This window comes from Nerophis lumbriciformis, linkage group LG33 (assembly GCF_033978685.3).
Source record: "Nerophis lumbriciformis linkage group LG33, RoL_Nlum_v2.1, whole genome shotgun sequence".
NCBI lineage: Eukaryota > Metazoa > Chordata > Actinopteri > Syngnathiformes > Syngnathidae > Nerophis > Nerophis lumbriciformis.
Genome location: NC_084580.2, coordinates 22,399,216 through 22,417,500, shown reverse-complemented (window position 1 = coordinate 22,417,500; position 18,285 = coordinate 22,399,216). Strand labels below are relative to the sequence as shown.

Below are 18,285 nucleotides of genomic sequence, written 5' to 3'. Positions count from 1 at the left end.
ATTCCGTACAATTGACCACTAAATGGTAACACCCCAATAAGTTATTCAACTTGTTTAAGTCAGGTCATGTGACCACCTGGCTCTGTTTGATTGGTCCAACGTCACCAGTGACTGCATCTGATTGGTGGAACGAAGTGAAACGTCACCAGTAAGGCAGGCACTTTGAAGGTCTGTCTGACAGACCAAAACAAACAAAGCGTGCATTAACAGATCGATAGAAATTAGTAGCGAGTAGCGAGCTGAATGTAGATAAAAGTAGCGGAGTAAAAGTAGCGTTTCTTCTCTATAAATATACTCAAGTAAAAGTAAAAGTATGTTGCATTAAAACTACTCTTAGAAGTACAATTTATCCCAAAAGTTACTCAAGTACATGTAATGGAGTAAATGTAGCGCGTTACTACCCACCTCTGTATATATATACATATATATATATATATATATATGTACACTCACACACGCGCACACACACCCCCACTTTACTTTTTATTACACATTGTTTGTTGCATGTAAAACTTTAGTTATTCCCCATAAAATGTGTTTTCAGTTCATATTTCGAGTGTCTTTGGATTTGCATCATTTCTTAAAGATAAAACTATGTCGTTTTTTTCCCCCGACCTTTTGAAACGGACCACTTACAAAAACCAAAGTTCCGCTGTACTGTATTGTACTCAGTGACTACACAACACTGACCATTAGCACCATCTAGTGGTCAAAGTGTGAAACGGACCTCCTATAGGGAAGTGCAATACCTGGAGATGGTAAGAGGCTTAAAAACTTCAAAATAATCCTAAATGTTGAACTTTTACACAAACAGAATGAATATTACATGCATTGCCTTTTGGGTTAAAACTTAAGCACTACAAAACTTAAACATTTAATATGAATTTTATTATTCAGATTGAGTTTTCTATGATCCTATATAATTACACACCCAGCAAAACAGGTACAATATGCACTAGTGACTTCTTCTCAATAGCAAGTAGTAGAACAATTCCTTCATCCAACCTGCAAGGAATAGTCATACATTTAGTATAATGGTGTGTAATGTGTTCAACGTCATAAGTAGTGGTAAATGTCATTCTGTTTAAAGTGAAGAACTTTTCAAATGAATGAATGAAATATTTTAATATTATTCTTTAAGCAGTCTGCTGAAAATAAAACACAACTATTGCAACTATAATTATGTTTAGCTATTGCATCAAAATAAAGGATGTAACAAGTATTTTGTTGGAAACTTATACCAAATATTGCTAAATAAAATTACCAGGTGTGTGACTGCTAGATATTGGTGAAAAAAACAACAACAAAATAACGTTCATGTTGCTCAAATATGGTGATCTCACCATATGGTATCATTAAAATACAAACATAAAGGAAATCTGACCTGTTGTTGAAATAACTGTAACCCTTGCCTTCTTTATAACTTTGAAGCATTCTTCTGTCCATGTTTGTAACACCAAGGTACATGCCTATATCAAAGTACATGTGTGTAACACCAAGGTACATGCCTATATCAAAGTACATGTGTGTAACAACAAGGTACATGCCTATATCAAAGTACATGTGTGTAACAACAAGGTACATGCCTATATCAAAGTACATGTGTGTAACACCAAGGTACATGCCTATATCAAAGTACATGCGATTTTCTTATTTAAACGGGGATAGCAGGTCCATTCTATGTGTCATACTTGATCATTTCGCGATATTGCCATATTTTTGCTGAAAGGATTTAGTAGAGAACATCGACGATAAAGTTTGCAACTTTTGGTCGCTGATAAAAAAAAAAGCCTTGCCTGTACCGGAAGTAGCAGACGAGTAGCGTGACGTCACAGGTTGTGGAGCTCCTCACATCTGCACATTGTTTACAATCATGGCCACCAGCAGCGAGAGCGATTCGGACCGAGAAAGCGACGATTTCCCCATTAATTTGAGCGAGGATGAAAGATTCGTGGATGAGGAAAGTGAGAGTGAAGGACTAGAGGGCAGTGGGAGCGATTCAGATAGGGAAGATGCTGTGAGAGGCGGGTGGGACCTGATATTCAGCTGGGAATGACTAAAACAGTAAATAAACACAAGACATATATATACTCTATTAGCCACAACACAACCAGGCTTATATTTAATGTGCCACAAATTAATCCCGCATAACAAACACCTCCCCCCTCCCGTCCATATAACCCGCCAATACAACTCAAACACCTGCACAACACACTCAATCCCACAGCCCAAAGTACCGTTCACCTCCCCAAAGTTCATACAGCACATATATTTCCCCAAAGTCCCCAAAGTTACGTACGTGACATGCACATAGCGGCACGCACGTACGGGCAAGCGATCAAATGTTTGGAAGCCGCAGCTGCATGCGTACTCACGGTACCGCGTCTGCATATCCAACTCAAAGTCCTCCTGGTAAGAGTCTCTGTTGTCCCAGTTCTCCACAGGCCAATGGTAAAGCTTGACTGTCATCTTCCGGGAATGTAAACAATGAAACACCGGCTGTGTTTGTGTTGCTGCAGCCCCCCGCAATACACCGCTTCCCACCTACAGCTTTCTTCTTTGCTGTCTCCATTGTTCATTGAACAAATTGCAAAAGATTCACCAACACAGATGTCCAGAATACTGTGGAATTTTGCGATGAAAACAGACGACTTAATAGCTGGCCACCATGCTGTCCCAAAATGTCCTCTACAATCCGTGATGTCACGCGATGACGTCATCATACCGAGACGTTTTCAGCAGGATATTTCACGCAAAATTTAAAATTGCACTTTAGTAAGCTAACCCGGCCGTATTGGCATGTGTTGCAATGTTAAGATTTCATCATTGATATATAAACTATCAGACTGCGTGGTCGGTAGTAGTGGCTTTCAGTAGGCCTTTAAGTAAGGCCCCACTTTTCCAAAAATGTACTAGCTTGGTGCTAATAATAATAATAATTTGCCTGACACTCCGAACTTGTTTTCTGAATTTGATATTGTTTTGGGGATGTTAAAAAAGAAAATAAAACACAAAAAATATTTACAACAAAATAATGGGAGTTTTTGTTTTATCCACAAATGTAAGTTTGTCAAAACAAAACCATCCTTCCACAAACAATTCAGCCATTTTCTCTTACTTTTATATTGCATAAAGGTCTGGGGACATACATATAAAACAATCACAACACAATCATCATATTACAAAAGAGAGTAATAAAGATCATTAATAAAATGGATTAGAGAGACCCAACAAATGATTCATAAAATCACACATTTTAAAATTGTATAAAGGACAACTGTTCAAATGATGTATAAAGTAAATAATAATATGCTTCCTGAAGTGGTCCAGAAGATGTTTCAGATGTGAACCAGTACATATGTATATCATATAAAGGTGATAATCTATGGGATCATTAACAATTAGAAATCAAATATGTAACACTTCCATATTCTTTCTTTAGTTTATTTCGAACATGAACACACTTACAGCATAATACATCACACAATTTCATATCATTTCATTTTACATCATGCCCGAAAAGGAGTAGGAAGAAGCAAAGCTTATTTAATCCTACCCCTTTCCCACTTCAAAGCGTTTACAAATATATAGAATAATTTACTGACCTTTTTATATAATAAAATAACATCTATGAATTAGTATACACAACAGTTTTGTAATATTTAATTAATTAATTCAGTCATATATATATAGTCATATTCCAAACACCTATAAAAAAACACTGATGAATAAGTCTAAAATTGTATTATGAATATATATATATACACATAAAATGTCTAGTGTATGTAAAATATGTCTTGTACTGTTTACTCTCACCTTTTCAGTCAAATTGTTGTTCAGTTTTTAACAAAAGTACACAATGTTGCATATCAATGCATGTACTTGACTGAAATGTCTCATCTATAAATGTAGAAGCATATTAAAAAGATTGTTACACAAACAACAATGTCACACATGTTATATGTGCTGATGTTGTTAGAAAGTCCAAATTAAAGCCTTGACAGTTTATTTTAAATTCTGCACTTTCATTTGCTGCTGCTGTTCTCACCAGCACACTTGTGTTTCTTACACTGGTACTTAGAAGAGAATCTTTCACCACACACACTGCAACTCAACACTTTCTCTCTTGTGTGTGTTCTCATGTGTGCTACAAGGTTTGATCGTTCACAAAAGCTTCTGTTGCAGATTGAACAGGAATGTGGTTTTTCACCAGTGTGTGTTCTTGTGTGTCTTTTCAAATATTGACTTTCTGTAAAACCTTTACCACAAGTTGAACAGGAAAAGGGTTTTTCACCAGAGTGTGTTCTCGTGTGTACTTTTAAACACCAACTTTGCGTAAAGCCTTTACCACAGGTTGAACAGAACAAATGTTTTTCCCCAGTGTGTGTTTTAACGTGTACTTTCAAATGGTGACTTTGTACAAAACCTTTTCTACAGATTGAGCAGATAAAAGGTTTTTCACCAGTGTGTGTTCTCATGTGTACTTTCAAATGGTGACTTTGTACAAAACCTTTACTACAGATTGAACAGATATAAGGTTTTACTCCAGTGTGTATTCTTCTGTGTTTCTCCATACATGAACTTTGTGCGAAACCTTTACCACAGATTGAACAGATAAAAGGTTTTTCTCCGGTGTGTGTTCTCATGTGTATTTTTAAATTCCGACTTGTTACTAAACCTTTACCACATTCCGAGCAAGAAAATGGTTTTTCTCCAGTGTGTCTTCTCATGTGTCTTTTCAGATAACTATGTTTTTTAAAGGTTTTGTCACAGTGAGAACATTTGAAGTGAGTGTTTGTCTTATCATCTTTAGAGTGTTCATCATCAGTGTCAGGAGAGTGTGACGTTGTGTCCTCACTATCTGATAGTGGAGCTAAGAGCTTGTCTGCTTGTGATCCTCCACAGTGGTCTCCATCAGCTTCTGTTGTCATGTGTTGTGTTGAGCTGCTGCTCTTCTCCTCACTTTCACCTTTGACCTCATCATCTTCACTCTTCACAGGGACACCAGTCACTGGGAACTCCACCAGTCCTTCAAGATGATCTCCCTCCTGACTGATGCTGTGTTCCTCCTCTTCCTCTTTAATGTGCGGCGGCTCTTGGTCCTCCTCTTCCTCTTTAATCTGAGGGGTCAGTGGGTCCTCCTCTTCATTTTTGATGTGTAAGATCAGTGGGTCCGCCGCTTGCCCTTTAATGTGAAGGGTCAGATTAACACTACGGGTCTGTGGCGCCTCGTCTTCCTCTTTAATGTGGGGGCGCTGTGGTTCCTCCCCTCCCTCTTTAATGTGTTGTGAATGTGGTAGCTCTTCTTCATCATGTATGTGGGGGGACTGTGGTTCCTCCTCCTGCTCACGAGGAAGATGTTCTTCTACGACATCTGCGGGACAGGAGAAAACAAACATTCTTTAGAAAAGTCCAGCTTTGCTCAGTCACATGAGACATTGTCCTGCACCAACATATGATCTCACAATCTCATCAGTTTCCCCTCACAGCAGTCAGGGTACTTCCAGCTGACACATGAAGAAGACCTTCAGGGGAATGCCTTCCCAGGCCAACGTCCAATCCACCTTATTCATATAAAAACATCCTAAAAGTCATTCCTGCAATCCTTAATGGTAGACGCCATACTAGTGTGCTGTTCTCCCTCTGAATAAGTCATACACACACAGGAAATAATGTACCACATGCCAGCCTCCACGCAGTAGTACTAGTGATGAGCTCCCCCTGCTGGTGGACAATAATTACAGTCATTTTCACATTCATCTTTAGAGACATGTCTGCTCTAAAAAAAAAAAAAAGCATGAGCACAATCAACATGTTGGCCAAAAAAGATGACATCTGTTTTGCTTTCATTTAGATAGTGTCACCACAGTTACACTGGGATGAAGTAATCAGATTACTGACTACTCCTTCAAAAGATAACTTGTTTACCTTACTAATAATAGTAATAATGGATTAGATTAATTTAGTGCGTTTCTAGACACTCAAATTGCGTTAGAGAGAACTGAGAAGGCATCATTCAGGCAGTTCACATATTCAATGTGGTAAGCTACATTTAAAGGCCTACTGAAAGCCACTACTACCGACCACGCAGTCTGATAGTTTATATATCAATGATGAAATCTTAACATTGCAACACATGCCAATACGGCCGGGTTAGCTTACTAAAGTGCCATTTTAAATTCCGCGCGAAATATCCTGCTGAAAACGTCTCGGTATGATGACGTCAGCGCGTGACGTCACGGATTGTAGAGGACATTTTGGGACAGCATGGTGGCCAGCTATTAAGTCGTCTGTTTTCATCGCAAAATTCCACAGTATTCTGGACATCTGTGTTGGTGAATCTTTTGCAATTTGTTCAATGAACAATGGAGACAGCAAAGAAAAAAGCTGTAGGTGGGAAGCGGTGTATTGCGGCCGACTGCAGCAACACAAACACAGCCGGTGTTTCATTGTTTACATTCCCGAAATATGACAGTCAAGCTTTACCATTGGCCTGTGGAGAACTGGGACAACAGAGACTCTTACCAGGAGGACTTTGACTTGGATGCGCAGACGCAGTACCGTGAGTACGCATGCAGCTGCGGCTTCCAAACATTTGATCGCTTGCCCGTACGTGCGTGCCGCTATGTGCATGTCACGTACGTAACTTTGGGGACTTTGGGGAAATATATGTGCTGTATGAACTTTGGGGAGGTGAATGGTACTTTGGGCTGTGGGATTGAGTGTGTTGTGCGGGTGTTTGAGTTGTATTGGCGGGTTATATGGACGGGAGGGGGGAGGTGTTTGTTATGCGGGATTAATTTGTGGCATATTAAATATAAGCCTGGTTGTGTTGTGGCTAATAGAGTATATATATATCTTGTGTTTATTTACTGTTTTAGTCATTCCCAGCTGAATATCAGGTCCCACCCGCCTCTCACAGCATCTTCCCTATCAGAATCGCTCCCACTGCCCTCTAGTCCTTCACTCTCACTTTCCTCATCCACGAATCTTTCATCCTCGCTCAAATTAATGGGGAAATCGTCGCTTTCTCGGTCCGAATCGCTCTCGCTGCTGGTGGCCATGATTGTAAACAATGTGCAGATGTGAGGAGCTCCACAACCTGTGACGTCACGCGCATATCGTTTGCTACTTCCGGTACAGGCAAGGCTTTTTTATCAGCGACCAAAAGTTGCGAACTTTATCGTCGATGTTCCCTACTAAATCCTTTCAGCAAAAATATGGCAATATCGCGAAATGATCAAGTATGACACATAGAATGGACCTGCTATCCCCGTTTAAATAAGAAAATCGCATTTCAGTAGGCCTTTAAATATAATAATTATAATAACTAGATTAAGCAATTCCTGAAGGAATTGAGTGTGAATGCTCCAATGCTGAAGTTGAACTGAAATGCTGACAGAATGTAGTATGAATGTAACAATTAGGGGTGTGCGAAAAAAATCGATTCGAATTCAAATCGCCATTCTCATTTTTCAAAAATCGATTTATTTTTTATTTTTTGTATTAATCAATCCTAGTAACAATAGTTTGAATGCTGAAATGGTTTAAATGTTGAAGAGTTTGAATTTCCAGGAAAACTGGAATTTTATTTAGAACTTGGGAAAGTGTTAGTTTGAATGTCCAGGATGAGTGGAATGTGTTGATGTTGGAATGGTAGGTTGAAAAAAGTGGGAATTGTGCATCTTGGAAAAATGTCCCATTCATTTCAATGGGACCATCCTGGAAATTTGGGAATTTTGGGAAAAGCGGGATTTCTTTGAAAATGATTAAGAGCATGAATGAGCTGAATTGGTTGGTGTTGGAATTGTTTAAATCTGTCAAAAATTGTTGTAGTAACATTTTTTTAATTGAAAAATGGTATTAAGAAATTTCGTAAAAAAATGGAATTTTGAAGGTTCTTAAACCAACTCGGTTTGGAATGTTTTGACAGCGGAAAGGTTGAAATGGGTTGAACAATGTGAAAGCAATAAAGAAGATTGGAAATAAGGTTAGAAAAAAAAACAGGAATTCCTGGAAATATTGTTGAACGTGGAAAAACGGTTGTTTGAATTTCAAGGATAAATTGAATGTGTTGAAGGTGGAATGGTTTGAAAAATGTGGGAATTGTGGAAGTTTGAAAAATGGATCATTCATTTTGAATGGGGAAAATGTCCCTGAAGACTGGGAATTCTAGGAAATCCGGGAATTTTTTCCATTTTTTTTTTTTTTAATAAGTGTTGAAAGGGAGCACACAATTCCTGAACAGGCTGAATATTTTGACGTTGGAACGGTTTATGTCGGATGAAAAATGTGGGAGTTGTGGAACTTTTATTTCAATGGGGATTTCAAGGAAATTTGGGAATTTCAGGAGAAGCAGGAATTTTTTTGAAAATGCTAAACGTTGTTAATGTTCTGAATGAGTGCTGGAATTTTTCAAATCAGTCGAGACATGTTGAAGTAGTAACATTTTTATTGAAAAATGGTATTATGGAATTCCTGGAATTTCGGGAAAAAAATGGGAATTATTCCAGTAAAAAAACAACCTTGTTTTTTGTCCTGATTAAAAGGAATGATATGACGGTAAGCACTTATTTATTCTCGTTTCAAGCTAGTTTAGCGGCAAGCTTAGCTCTTACCTTGCCCGTCCTTTGTGTGTAACATGTTTAGCCTCGTTCGACAGTCCTTCAGTGATAATCATACTTGTAAGAAATGTAATGTATTTGCTGCAATGGAGATTGGTTGAACTTGTGATGTAAGAAGATAAAGTTAGCTGTAGTGACAACTAATTCTTCTGGTCGGCCAACTGAACATCAAAATACAAATCAACGGTTAAAAATCTGGACGTTTGGAGTCTTTGTGAGTGGAAACAATTTAATTTCACAATTTTGCGATACAAGAAGACCTGGCAATAATAATACTAAATCAGAGTTTTAAGGTTTGATGAAAATGATGGCCGAGTAGTATAAAGTTTAGTTTCTACACAGTTTGGTGAATATATGTATGTAAAAAAAAATGCATCTGTTATTTTATGTCAGTTTTGTTCAACTAAACTCCTATTTGTTAAACCTTTGTACAAGTTTAAAACGATCGCAATGCTCATTTTTGTTAGCCTGTCGTTCATTGTATGTTAGCATTAGGCTAGCGGCGCAAAAGCCAACCTTTATCCTGTATGGTTGTATTGGGTTTTTTTAGGTTTACGCCAAACTGTATTGTAGATTTAAAGGGGAACATTATCACCAGACCTATGTAAGCGTCAATATATACCTTGATGTTGCAGAAAAAAGACCATATATTTTTTTAACCGATTTCCGAACTCTAAATGGGTGAATTTTGGCAAATTAAACGCCTTTATATAATCCGCCATTTTCTCAAACACCGAGTCAAATCAGCTCTGTTATTTTCCGTTTTTTCGACTGTTTTCCGTACCTTGGAGACATCATGCCTCGTCGGTGTGTTGTCGGAGGGTGTAACAACACGAACAGGGACGGATTCAAGTTGCACCAGTGGCCCAAAGATGCCAAAGTGGCAAGAAATTGGACGTTTGTTCCGCACCCTTTACCGACGAAAGCTATGCTACGACAGAGATGGCAAGAATGTGTGGATATCCTGCGACACTCAAAGCAGATGCATTTCCAACGATAAAGTCAAAGAAATCTGCCGCCAGACCCCCATTGAATCTGCCGGAGTGTGTGAGCAATTCAGGGACAAAGGACCTCGGTAGCACGGCAAGCAATGGCGGCAGTTTGTTCCCGCAGACGAGCGAGCTAAACCCCCTGGATGTCTTGGCTCACACCGAAGATGATCAAGAGAAGAATATCCACCCTAGCTTCCCTGGCCTGCTGACATGAGGGTATGTCTACAGAATATATTAATTGATGAAAATTGGGCTGTCTGCACTCTCAAAGTGCATGTTGTTGCCAAATGTATTTCATATGCTGTAAACCTAGTTCATAGTTGTTAGTTTCCTTTAATGCCAAACAAACACATACCAATCGTTGGTTAGAAGGCGATCGCCCAATTCGTCCTCGCTTTCTCCCGTGTCGCTGGCTGTCGTGTCGTTTTCGCTTGCATACGGTTCAAACCGATATGGCTCAATAGCTTCAGTTTCTTCTTCAATTTCGTTTTCGCTACCTGCCTCCACACTACAACCATCCGTTTCAATACATGCGTAATCTGTTGAATCGCTTAAGCCGCTGAAATCCGAGTCTGAATCCGAGCTAATGTCGCTATAGCTTGCTGTTCTATGCGCCATGTTTGTTTGTGTTGGCATCACTATGTGACGTCACAGGAAAATGGACGGGTGTATATAACGATGGTTAAAATCAGGCACTTTGAAGCTTTTTTTAGGGATATTGCGTGATGGGTAAAATTTTGAAAAAAACTTCGAAAAATAAAATAAGCCACTGGGAACTGATTTTTAATGGTTTTAACCCTTCTGAAATTGTGATAATGTTCCCCTTTAAAACGATCGCAATGCTAATTTTTGTTAGCCTGTCAATGTGGCCGTCCATTGTATGTTAGCATTAAGCTAAAAAGCCAACCTTTATCCTGTATGGTTGTATTGTTTTTTTAGGTTTACACCAAACTGTATTGTTGATGTAACATGATTGTTACATGTATGTGCAGGTCTTTAGCAAGCACACTTCCCCCTTCACAATAATAGGTCTGACTGCGCAAACAAAATAAAGTTTAAGAAAAAAAAAAAAGAAGCACCTCACACAATCATAATGAACTTATTGATGCATTTACACAATTATTATTATGCTTTGACCCAAAGTTATGGTTACAATTGTCCAAAGATGTATTTCACCAATAAATGTGAGATATTCTGCATTTACTTAATAAACATTTTATACATTTTTATTTTTACAAAAAAAAAAGCACACAGGGAGTAAAAGGTAAAAAGCAGTAAAGTAAGTGTAAAAGGTAAAAATGGAACGAAACATAATTAAAACAAAAATACCGTATTTTCCGCACTATTAGCCGCACCTAAAAACCACAAATTTACTCAAAAGCTGACAGTGCGGCTTATAACCCAGTGCGCTTTATATATGGATTAATATTAAGATTCATTTTCATAAAGTTTCGGTCTCGCAACTACGGTAAACAGCCGCCATCTTTTTTCCCCGTAGAAGAGGAAGTGCTTCTTCTTCTACGGCAAGCAACCGCCAAGGTAAGCACCCGCCCCCATAGAAGAGGAAGCGCTTCTTCTTCTACTGTAAGCAACCACCCGCCCCCGTAGAAGAAGAAGAAGCGCGCGGATATTACGTTTCATTTCCTTTGTGTGTTTACATCTGTAAAGACCACAAAATGGCTCCTACTAAGCGACAGGTTTACGGTTCATGAAAAGACGCAATCTCTCCATCCGCACACGGACTACTATTTCACAGCAACTGCCTAAAGACTTTCAAGAAAAGCTGGCTACTTTCCGTGCATATTGTAAAAACAAGATAGCTGAAAAAAAGATCCGGCCAGAGAACATTATCAACATGGACGAGGTTCCACTGACTTTTGATATTCCTGTGAACCGCACTGTGGATACAACGGGAGCACGTACGGTGAATATTCGCACCACAGGGAATGAGAAGTCATCCTTCACTGTGGTTCTAGCTTGCCATGCTAATGGCCAGAAACTTCCACCCATGGTGATATTCAAAAGGAAGACCTTGCCAAAAGAGACCTTTCCAGCCGGCGTCATCATAAAAGCTAACTCGAAGGGATGGATGGATGAAGAAAAGATGAGCGAGTGGTTAAGGGAAGTTTACGCGAAGAGGCCGGGTGGCTTTTTTCACGCAGCTCCGTCCATGTTGATATACGACTCCATGCGCGCCCACATCACGCTGGTTTTTAATATATTATTAAAGTTTGACTGACCTATCTGACTGTTTTTTTGACATTCCCTTTAGCGCAGTTAGATGCGGCTTATAACACGGGGCGGCTTATAGGTGGACAAAGTTTTGAAATATGCCGTTCATTGAAGGCGCGGCTTATAACCCAGGGCGGCTTATGGTGCGGAAAATACGGTACTTAATGTAATTATTTTTTATATTGCTATTGTTATTTACATTATTTACTATTATTTGACTATTATTTTGTTTGTAACTAACTAATATCCGTTTTTTTAAACTATATTTAAAGTTGAGTTTTGGTAGTGAAACAAATACTGGTGTTTTCTAATTAACCCTGATTACAATATCAATCAAAATAGTGGTGATTATTATTTTTTGCCATAATGGTCCAGCCCTAACTGTACCCTTTTTAAACAACAGAGGGTGTAAAACACAATCTATTCTACATGTTTCTTTAACTCAACTTTATCTTTCATGCATCTAAAAGATCTAAATATAATTACATGATGCGTCTTTTTACATCCATCCATCCATTTTCTACCTCTTGTCCCTTTTGGGGTCACAGGAGGGCAGAAGGCGGGGTACACCCTGGAAAATTCCATAAAACCTTTAAACAATTTTATTGTATCCTAATTAAAAATGCTTCAGTATTATAAGGCAAATTTCCAGAGGATATGCATTTTTACAGGATGTTTTAAAGAGATAACATTTAAAAATAACTTCTGGGTATATTATATTGATCAACCAATTCTTATATAGAGGGCTTAGTGAGCAGAATAGAGGCGCTCCCATTGACTCCATTGTTAGAATTAGGATAGTTAAGATTTTGTTAACGTTTGTTTACGACTTAAAACGCATAAAAAAAAGAAAAACATGTCATTGTCTTACATTAGGATTGTGAATGAAAGGCAAAATAAAATTTAAAAAAAAATCAGATCCCCTTTGATAATTGTTCTACATTCTGTGAACAGGTTGATGTTGTGGTGAAAGTGAGAAAATAAATACATGTCGCAAAAAAAGCTGGCAAACATGTTAAAACCTGGTTATAGATTGTTGGTGGGAAACCCAGAGAGGCATGTGTATGTTGTAAAATGATGTTAGAATTAGCTTTATCATTTTGGGCCCGCCCCCGGCCCAACTCTGACTTGTTCCACCACTGGTCATTGTGATTATATTATATATTCCAAATGTCCTTTTCTTGTTGATAGTCAAATACAAAATTAGTAAACATGTGAGAGTAGTGATGGGTCCGGCAACACCGATGCATCGGCGCATGCGTCGAGCTCATAGAGCAAAACCCTGTGTCGGTGAGCGTACCGCTTTTAGAAAGTCACGTGACCGATCATGAGCTGTTTTGGTCACGTGACCGATACGCCAACTGTGTCGCACTGACGCCTCCTCTGTGCCCTGTGAGCGGGTCTTTTCTACAGCCGGAGAAATAACTAAGAAGAGAAATCGTCTAAAATGTAATACGTCGGAAAAACTTTTTTTTTTTTATATATATATAAAAATGTGTAAAAAAATTAAATTAAAAAAATTCCCAGTCCACAATCATCCACAACACGTTCTCTTAGATTTCCATGTTATGATACATGTTCACATTATTTATTGACTGTATCTAAAAAAGATACAAATATATTTTTATTTAAATGAAGATATGAAATAATCCTAAATGAAATACAATGACTTGGTTTATATTATCAATCCAATCCAATCCACTTTATTTATATAGCACATTTAAACAACAAAATGTTTCCAAAGTGCTGCACAACAATATTAAACACAATTAAAAACAATATAAAATAAATGTGATTAAAAACAATTTCAAAGGGTAAAACCAATTAAAACAGTAAATAGAAAGCAAAAGCAAAATTTTAAAAACACAGAGGACAACAGAGGACCACACAACTCACGTAGTGTTAAAAGCCAGAGAATAAAAGTGGGTCTTAAGACGAGACTTAAAACACTCCACTGTGGGAGCAGTTCGAACATGGAGGGGCAGAGTGTTCCAGAGCTTAGGGCCGACCACAGAGAAGGCCCTGTCTCCCCTGGTTTTAAGTCTCGTCTTGGACACCACGAGCTGGAGCTGGCTCTCGGACCTCAGAGCGCGCGCAGGATTGTAAGTTTTAATTATTATTGTATATACTAGGGCAGGGGTCACCAACGCGGTGCCCGCGGTCACCAGGTCGCCCGTAAGGACCAGATCAGTCGCCCGCTGGCCTGTTCTAAAAATAGCTCAAAGAGCAGCACTTACCAGTGAGCTGGTGTATTTATTTACTAGCAAGCTGGTCTCGCTTTGCTCAACATTTTTAATTCTAAAAGAGACAAAACTCAAATAGAATTTGAAAATCCAAGAAAATATTTTAAAGACTTGGTCTTCACTTGGAATAAGCGGTAGAAAATGGATGGATGGATGGGTCTTAAATAAATTCATTTATTTTTTACTTTGCTTCTTATTACTTTTAGAAATACAATTTTAGAGAAAAAATACAACCTTAAAAATGATTTTAGGATTTTTAAACAAATATACCTTTTTACCTTTTAAATGTCTTCCTCTTCTTTCCTGACAATTTAAATCAATGTTCAAGTAAAAAAAAATGTTTATTATTGTAAAGAATAATAAATATTTTAGCTTCTGGTTTTTCGACAAAGAATATTTGTGAAATATTTCTTCAAACTTACTATGATTAAAATTCAAAAAAATTATTCTGGCAAATATAGAAAATCTGTAGAATCAAATTTAAATCTTATTTCAAAGTATTGTGAATTTCTTTTAAAATTTTTGTTCTGGAAAATCTAGAAGAAATACTGATTCGTCTTTGTTAGAAATATAGCTTGGTCCAATTTGTTAAATATTCTAACAAAGTGCAGATTGGATTTTAACCAATTTAAAACATGTCATCAAAATTCTAAAATGTATCTTAATCAGGAAAAATTACTAATGATGTTCCATAAATTCTTTTTAATTTTTTTCAAAAAGATTCAAATTAGCTAGTTTTTCCTCTTCTTTTTGTCGGTTGAATTTTGAATTTTAAAGAGTCGAAATTGAAGATAAACTATGTTTCAAAATTGTATTTGAATTTTTTTCGTGTTTTCTCCTCTTTTAAACCGTTCAATTAAGTGTTTTTTTCATCATTTATTCTCTACAAAAAAACCTTCTGTAAAAGGAAAAAAAATGTACGACGGAATGACAGACAGAAATACCCATTTTTTTATATATATACATTTATTTATTTAGCTATTCTTGTTTAAATCACACTTACGTGTAACTTACAAATGACAATATATTTATTTATTTAAGTGTGTATCAAACTGGTAGCCCTTCGCATTAATCAGTACCCAAGAAGTAGTTTTTGGTTTCAAAAAGGTTGGTGACCCCTGTACTAGGGCATCAAATCAGTGTCAGTTGAGTCGGTCCATAGGTTGCCTGTAGGGATTTTTAATGTCCAGCAGATGTCAGTATTTAGTGACACAGTATCGACACAGTATCAATACAGTTTTGCAAAGTGTCGAAACGCTTCATGACGCCTCATCAACCCATCACTATGTGAGAGTAAGAAGTCAACAAACCTTTTCTGTGTAACACAACTTGATGTTTCTTGAAAACAGCGTCCAGTAGTTGATTGTTCTCCTCTTTTGTCCGAGAAAGTTCCGCCTCGTATTCCGCTATCGTTCTTTCTAACACTACAAATATTTCTTCAACGGCAGCAGTTAGTCGCTGATCCACCAACGCTCTCAACATGTGTAATGTAGACATTTTCACACAATCCCAACACTTTACTCTCACACTTGATCTCTACTTAGCGATGTGTTGATAACTTCTGTTAGCAGCTAACAAGCTAAGCTAACTAGCGAGCTAAGCTAACTAGCAAGCATAGATAGCAGGAGGAGCGGCACAGTGCTTCTAGCGCATCGAGACGACTTTATCCTTGAATAAAGAATCAAAGATGTATTTTATACGACGTTAATATTTTAAACTGGAGAACAAATAATAAGACTGACTTATTAGCGTCCTACGCATTTCTTCTTCTTCTTCTTCTTTTGTTTAATGGCGGTTGACACGCAACCTTGTGGTGTGCATTACCGCCACCTACTGAAATGGAGTGTGAACCGAGGTGGATCCCGACTATATATTCTTTTATTTAACCCAGTCTTTTTTAAATATGTGTATAATGTTTTATAACCTATGTCAGGGGTGCTCACATTTTTTCTGCAGGCGAGCTACTTTTCAATTGATCAAGTCGTGGGGATCTACCTCATTCATATATATCATTTATATTTACTTATTTATGAAATATATGTTTTTGTTAACAAGTTAAAGGTGTTTAATGATAATGCAAGCATGTTTAACACATATAGTTAATATTCGTAATACATTAAATGTGTTTAATGATAATACAAGTATGTTTAATACATATAGTTAATATTGTTAACAAGTTAAAGGTGTTTAAAGATAATGCAAGTATGTTTAACACATATAGTTAATATTGTTAACAAGTTAAAGGTGGTTAAAAATAATACAAGCATGTTTAACACAAATAGTTAATATTGTTAACAACTTAAAGGTGTTTAAAGATAATACAAGCATGTTTAACACATATAGTTAATATTGTTAACAAGTTAAAGGTGTTTAAAGATAATACAAGCATGTTTAACACATACAGTTAATATTGTTAACAAGTTAAAGGTGTTTAAAGATAATACAAGCATGCTTAACACATATAGATTCCTTTCTTTCATGAAGACAAGAATATAAGTTGGTGTATTACCTGATTGTGTTGACTTGCATTGATTGGAATCAGACAATGGTGATGATAACGTCCGCATTTTCGAACGGAGGAGAAAAAAAGTCCTCCTTTCTGTCCAATACCACATGAAAGTGGTTGGTTTTTGGCATCTTATTTGTCCAGCTTCCGCACTCCTTTGTATACACTTTACAAGAAATACATTGTCGGCAAACTCCGCAGCTTGCTAGCTTGTGCACGCCAGCTTTCTGAGACTCTTATTTTGGTAGCGCAGGCAGGATGAAGCAGAGCTTTTATTGTGCAACTGTGCAGTCGGTCTTTGGAGTTTTGACGACAGGTACGGCGCCAGAGTCTGTTGAAATAAAGTGTTTCTCGCCTTCCAGTCGGTAATTCTAATGAGCTGGCAGCAGCCAGCGTCATCTCAGAAGACCCTCGGGTGCCGTGAATGTCAATCAAGTGACGAAAGTGACGTCATAGTGAAGCTTTATGATCGCTCATTTTTAGGACTATTTTTTTTAATGCCTGGCTGGTGATCGACTGACACACCCTCCGCGATCGACCGGTAGATCGCGATCGACGTAATGAGCACCCCTGACCTATGTGTTCTGAATGCAATCCTAAGACATCTTCCACTGCTAACCTAATCTTCTCTTTCACTAACTTATTTCCCAGTATTTGCCTTTCTCTATTGTATTTGCTACAATGTATTAAAAGATGTCCTACACTTTCTATGTGATGACAACAGTCACACAGTCCTGTATTATGTTTCCTATCATCTATTTAGATATGTATGTCCTAATCTCATTCTAGTAATAATGTCTTCTTCCTTCCTATTTCTATTCCTCCTCTCATTACACCTACTCTCCTCTGGACTTTGTAATACTCTCTACCTTTTATTTCCTTATTCCAATCATCTTTTTATTGTCTTCTATCTTAATGATGTTCTTCACTTCTTCTCTACTGTGGTTCATCTCCATGTTTACTTCTGTTTTAGTGCTTGTTTGTTTTGTGTATCTATCTGCTAATTCATTGCCCACAACTCCTACATGAGCAGGTACCAGAGAAATGTTACCACACTTCCTGCTTTATTTATTCTGCAGATTGCCTGAACTATTTCATCAACTAAATCTTGTCTTGTTTCTAATGCTATGTTTTTTATGCTCATCAATGCACTGCTGGAGTCCGAGCACACGACTGCTTTCCTTGCTTTATTTTCTTCTATCCAATTAACTGCCATATAAATTGCGACCAATTCCCCCGTAAAAGCATCACTGATTCTTTTGTTTAATACTATGTTTCCTTGTGTGATAACAGCTGCTGCTCCTACCTTATTATTTATAGTTTTTGATGCAATTTGTATATATTATGATGTTGTCTAAAAACGTTTCCTCAATCCATTGTTCTACCTGGTATCTATTTAAATTTATATTCTTTGATAATTGCATATTTACCTTTGGGTTGTCATACATCCACGGTGGTATTGCAGGGATTGGTACTGTAGGCCTACTGAAAGCCACTACTACCGACCACGCAGTCTGATAGTTTATATATCAATGATGGAATCTTAACATTGCAACACATGCCAATACGGCCGGGTTAGCTTACTAAAGTGCAATTTTAAATTTTGCGCGAAATATCCTGCTGAAAACATCTCGGTATGATGACGCCTGCGCGTGACGTCACGGATTGTAGCGGACATTTTGGGACAG

The 18,285-nt window shown here is 37.6% G+C and overlaps 2 protein-coding genes across 3 annotated transcripts in view; both read right to left on the bottom strand.

Annotated features, from left to right (window-relative positions):
* LOC133575682 (major histocompatibility complex class I-related gene protein-like) overlaps nucleotides 1–18,285 on the bottom strand; it is a gene marked incomplete at its 3' end in the record, with an annotated part of 187,819 nt that overhangs the window by 43,792 nt on the left and 125,742 nt on the right. The gene's annotated exons all lie outside the window — the stretch shown is intronic.
* LOC133575719 (uncharacterized) lies at nucleotides 3,170–15,869 on the bottom strand. 2 transcript variants are annotated; one of them, XM_061928518.2, is made up of 3 exons: nucleotides 15,402–15,869; nucleotides 5,286–5,374; nucleotides 3,170–5,249 (listed from the first exon to the last, which is right to left on the bottom strand). In XM_061928518.2, the coding sequence occupies exons 1-3, from the start codon at nucleotides 15,586–15,588 to the stop codon at nucleotides 4,026–4,028; spliced, it is 1,500 nt and encodes a 499-aa protein (XP_061784502.1). In that variant the 5' UTR covers nucleotides 15,589–15,869; the 3' UTR covers nucleotides 3,170–4,025. The 2 variants fall into 2 exon arrangements, with proteins under 2 accessions (XP_061784502.1, XP_061784501.1); XM_061928517.2 differs by having other exon boundaries at nucleotides 3,170–5,374.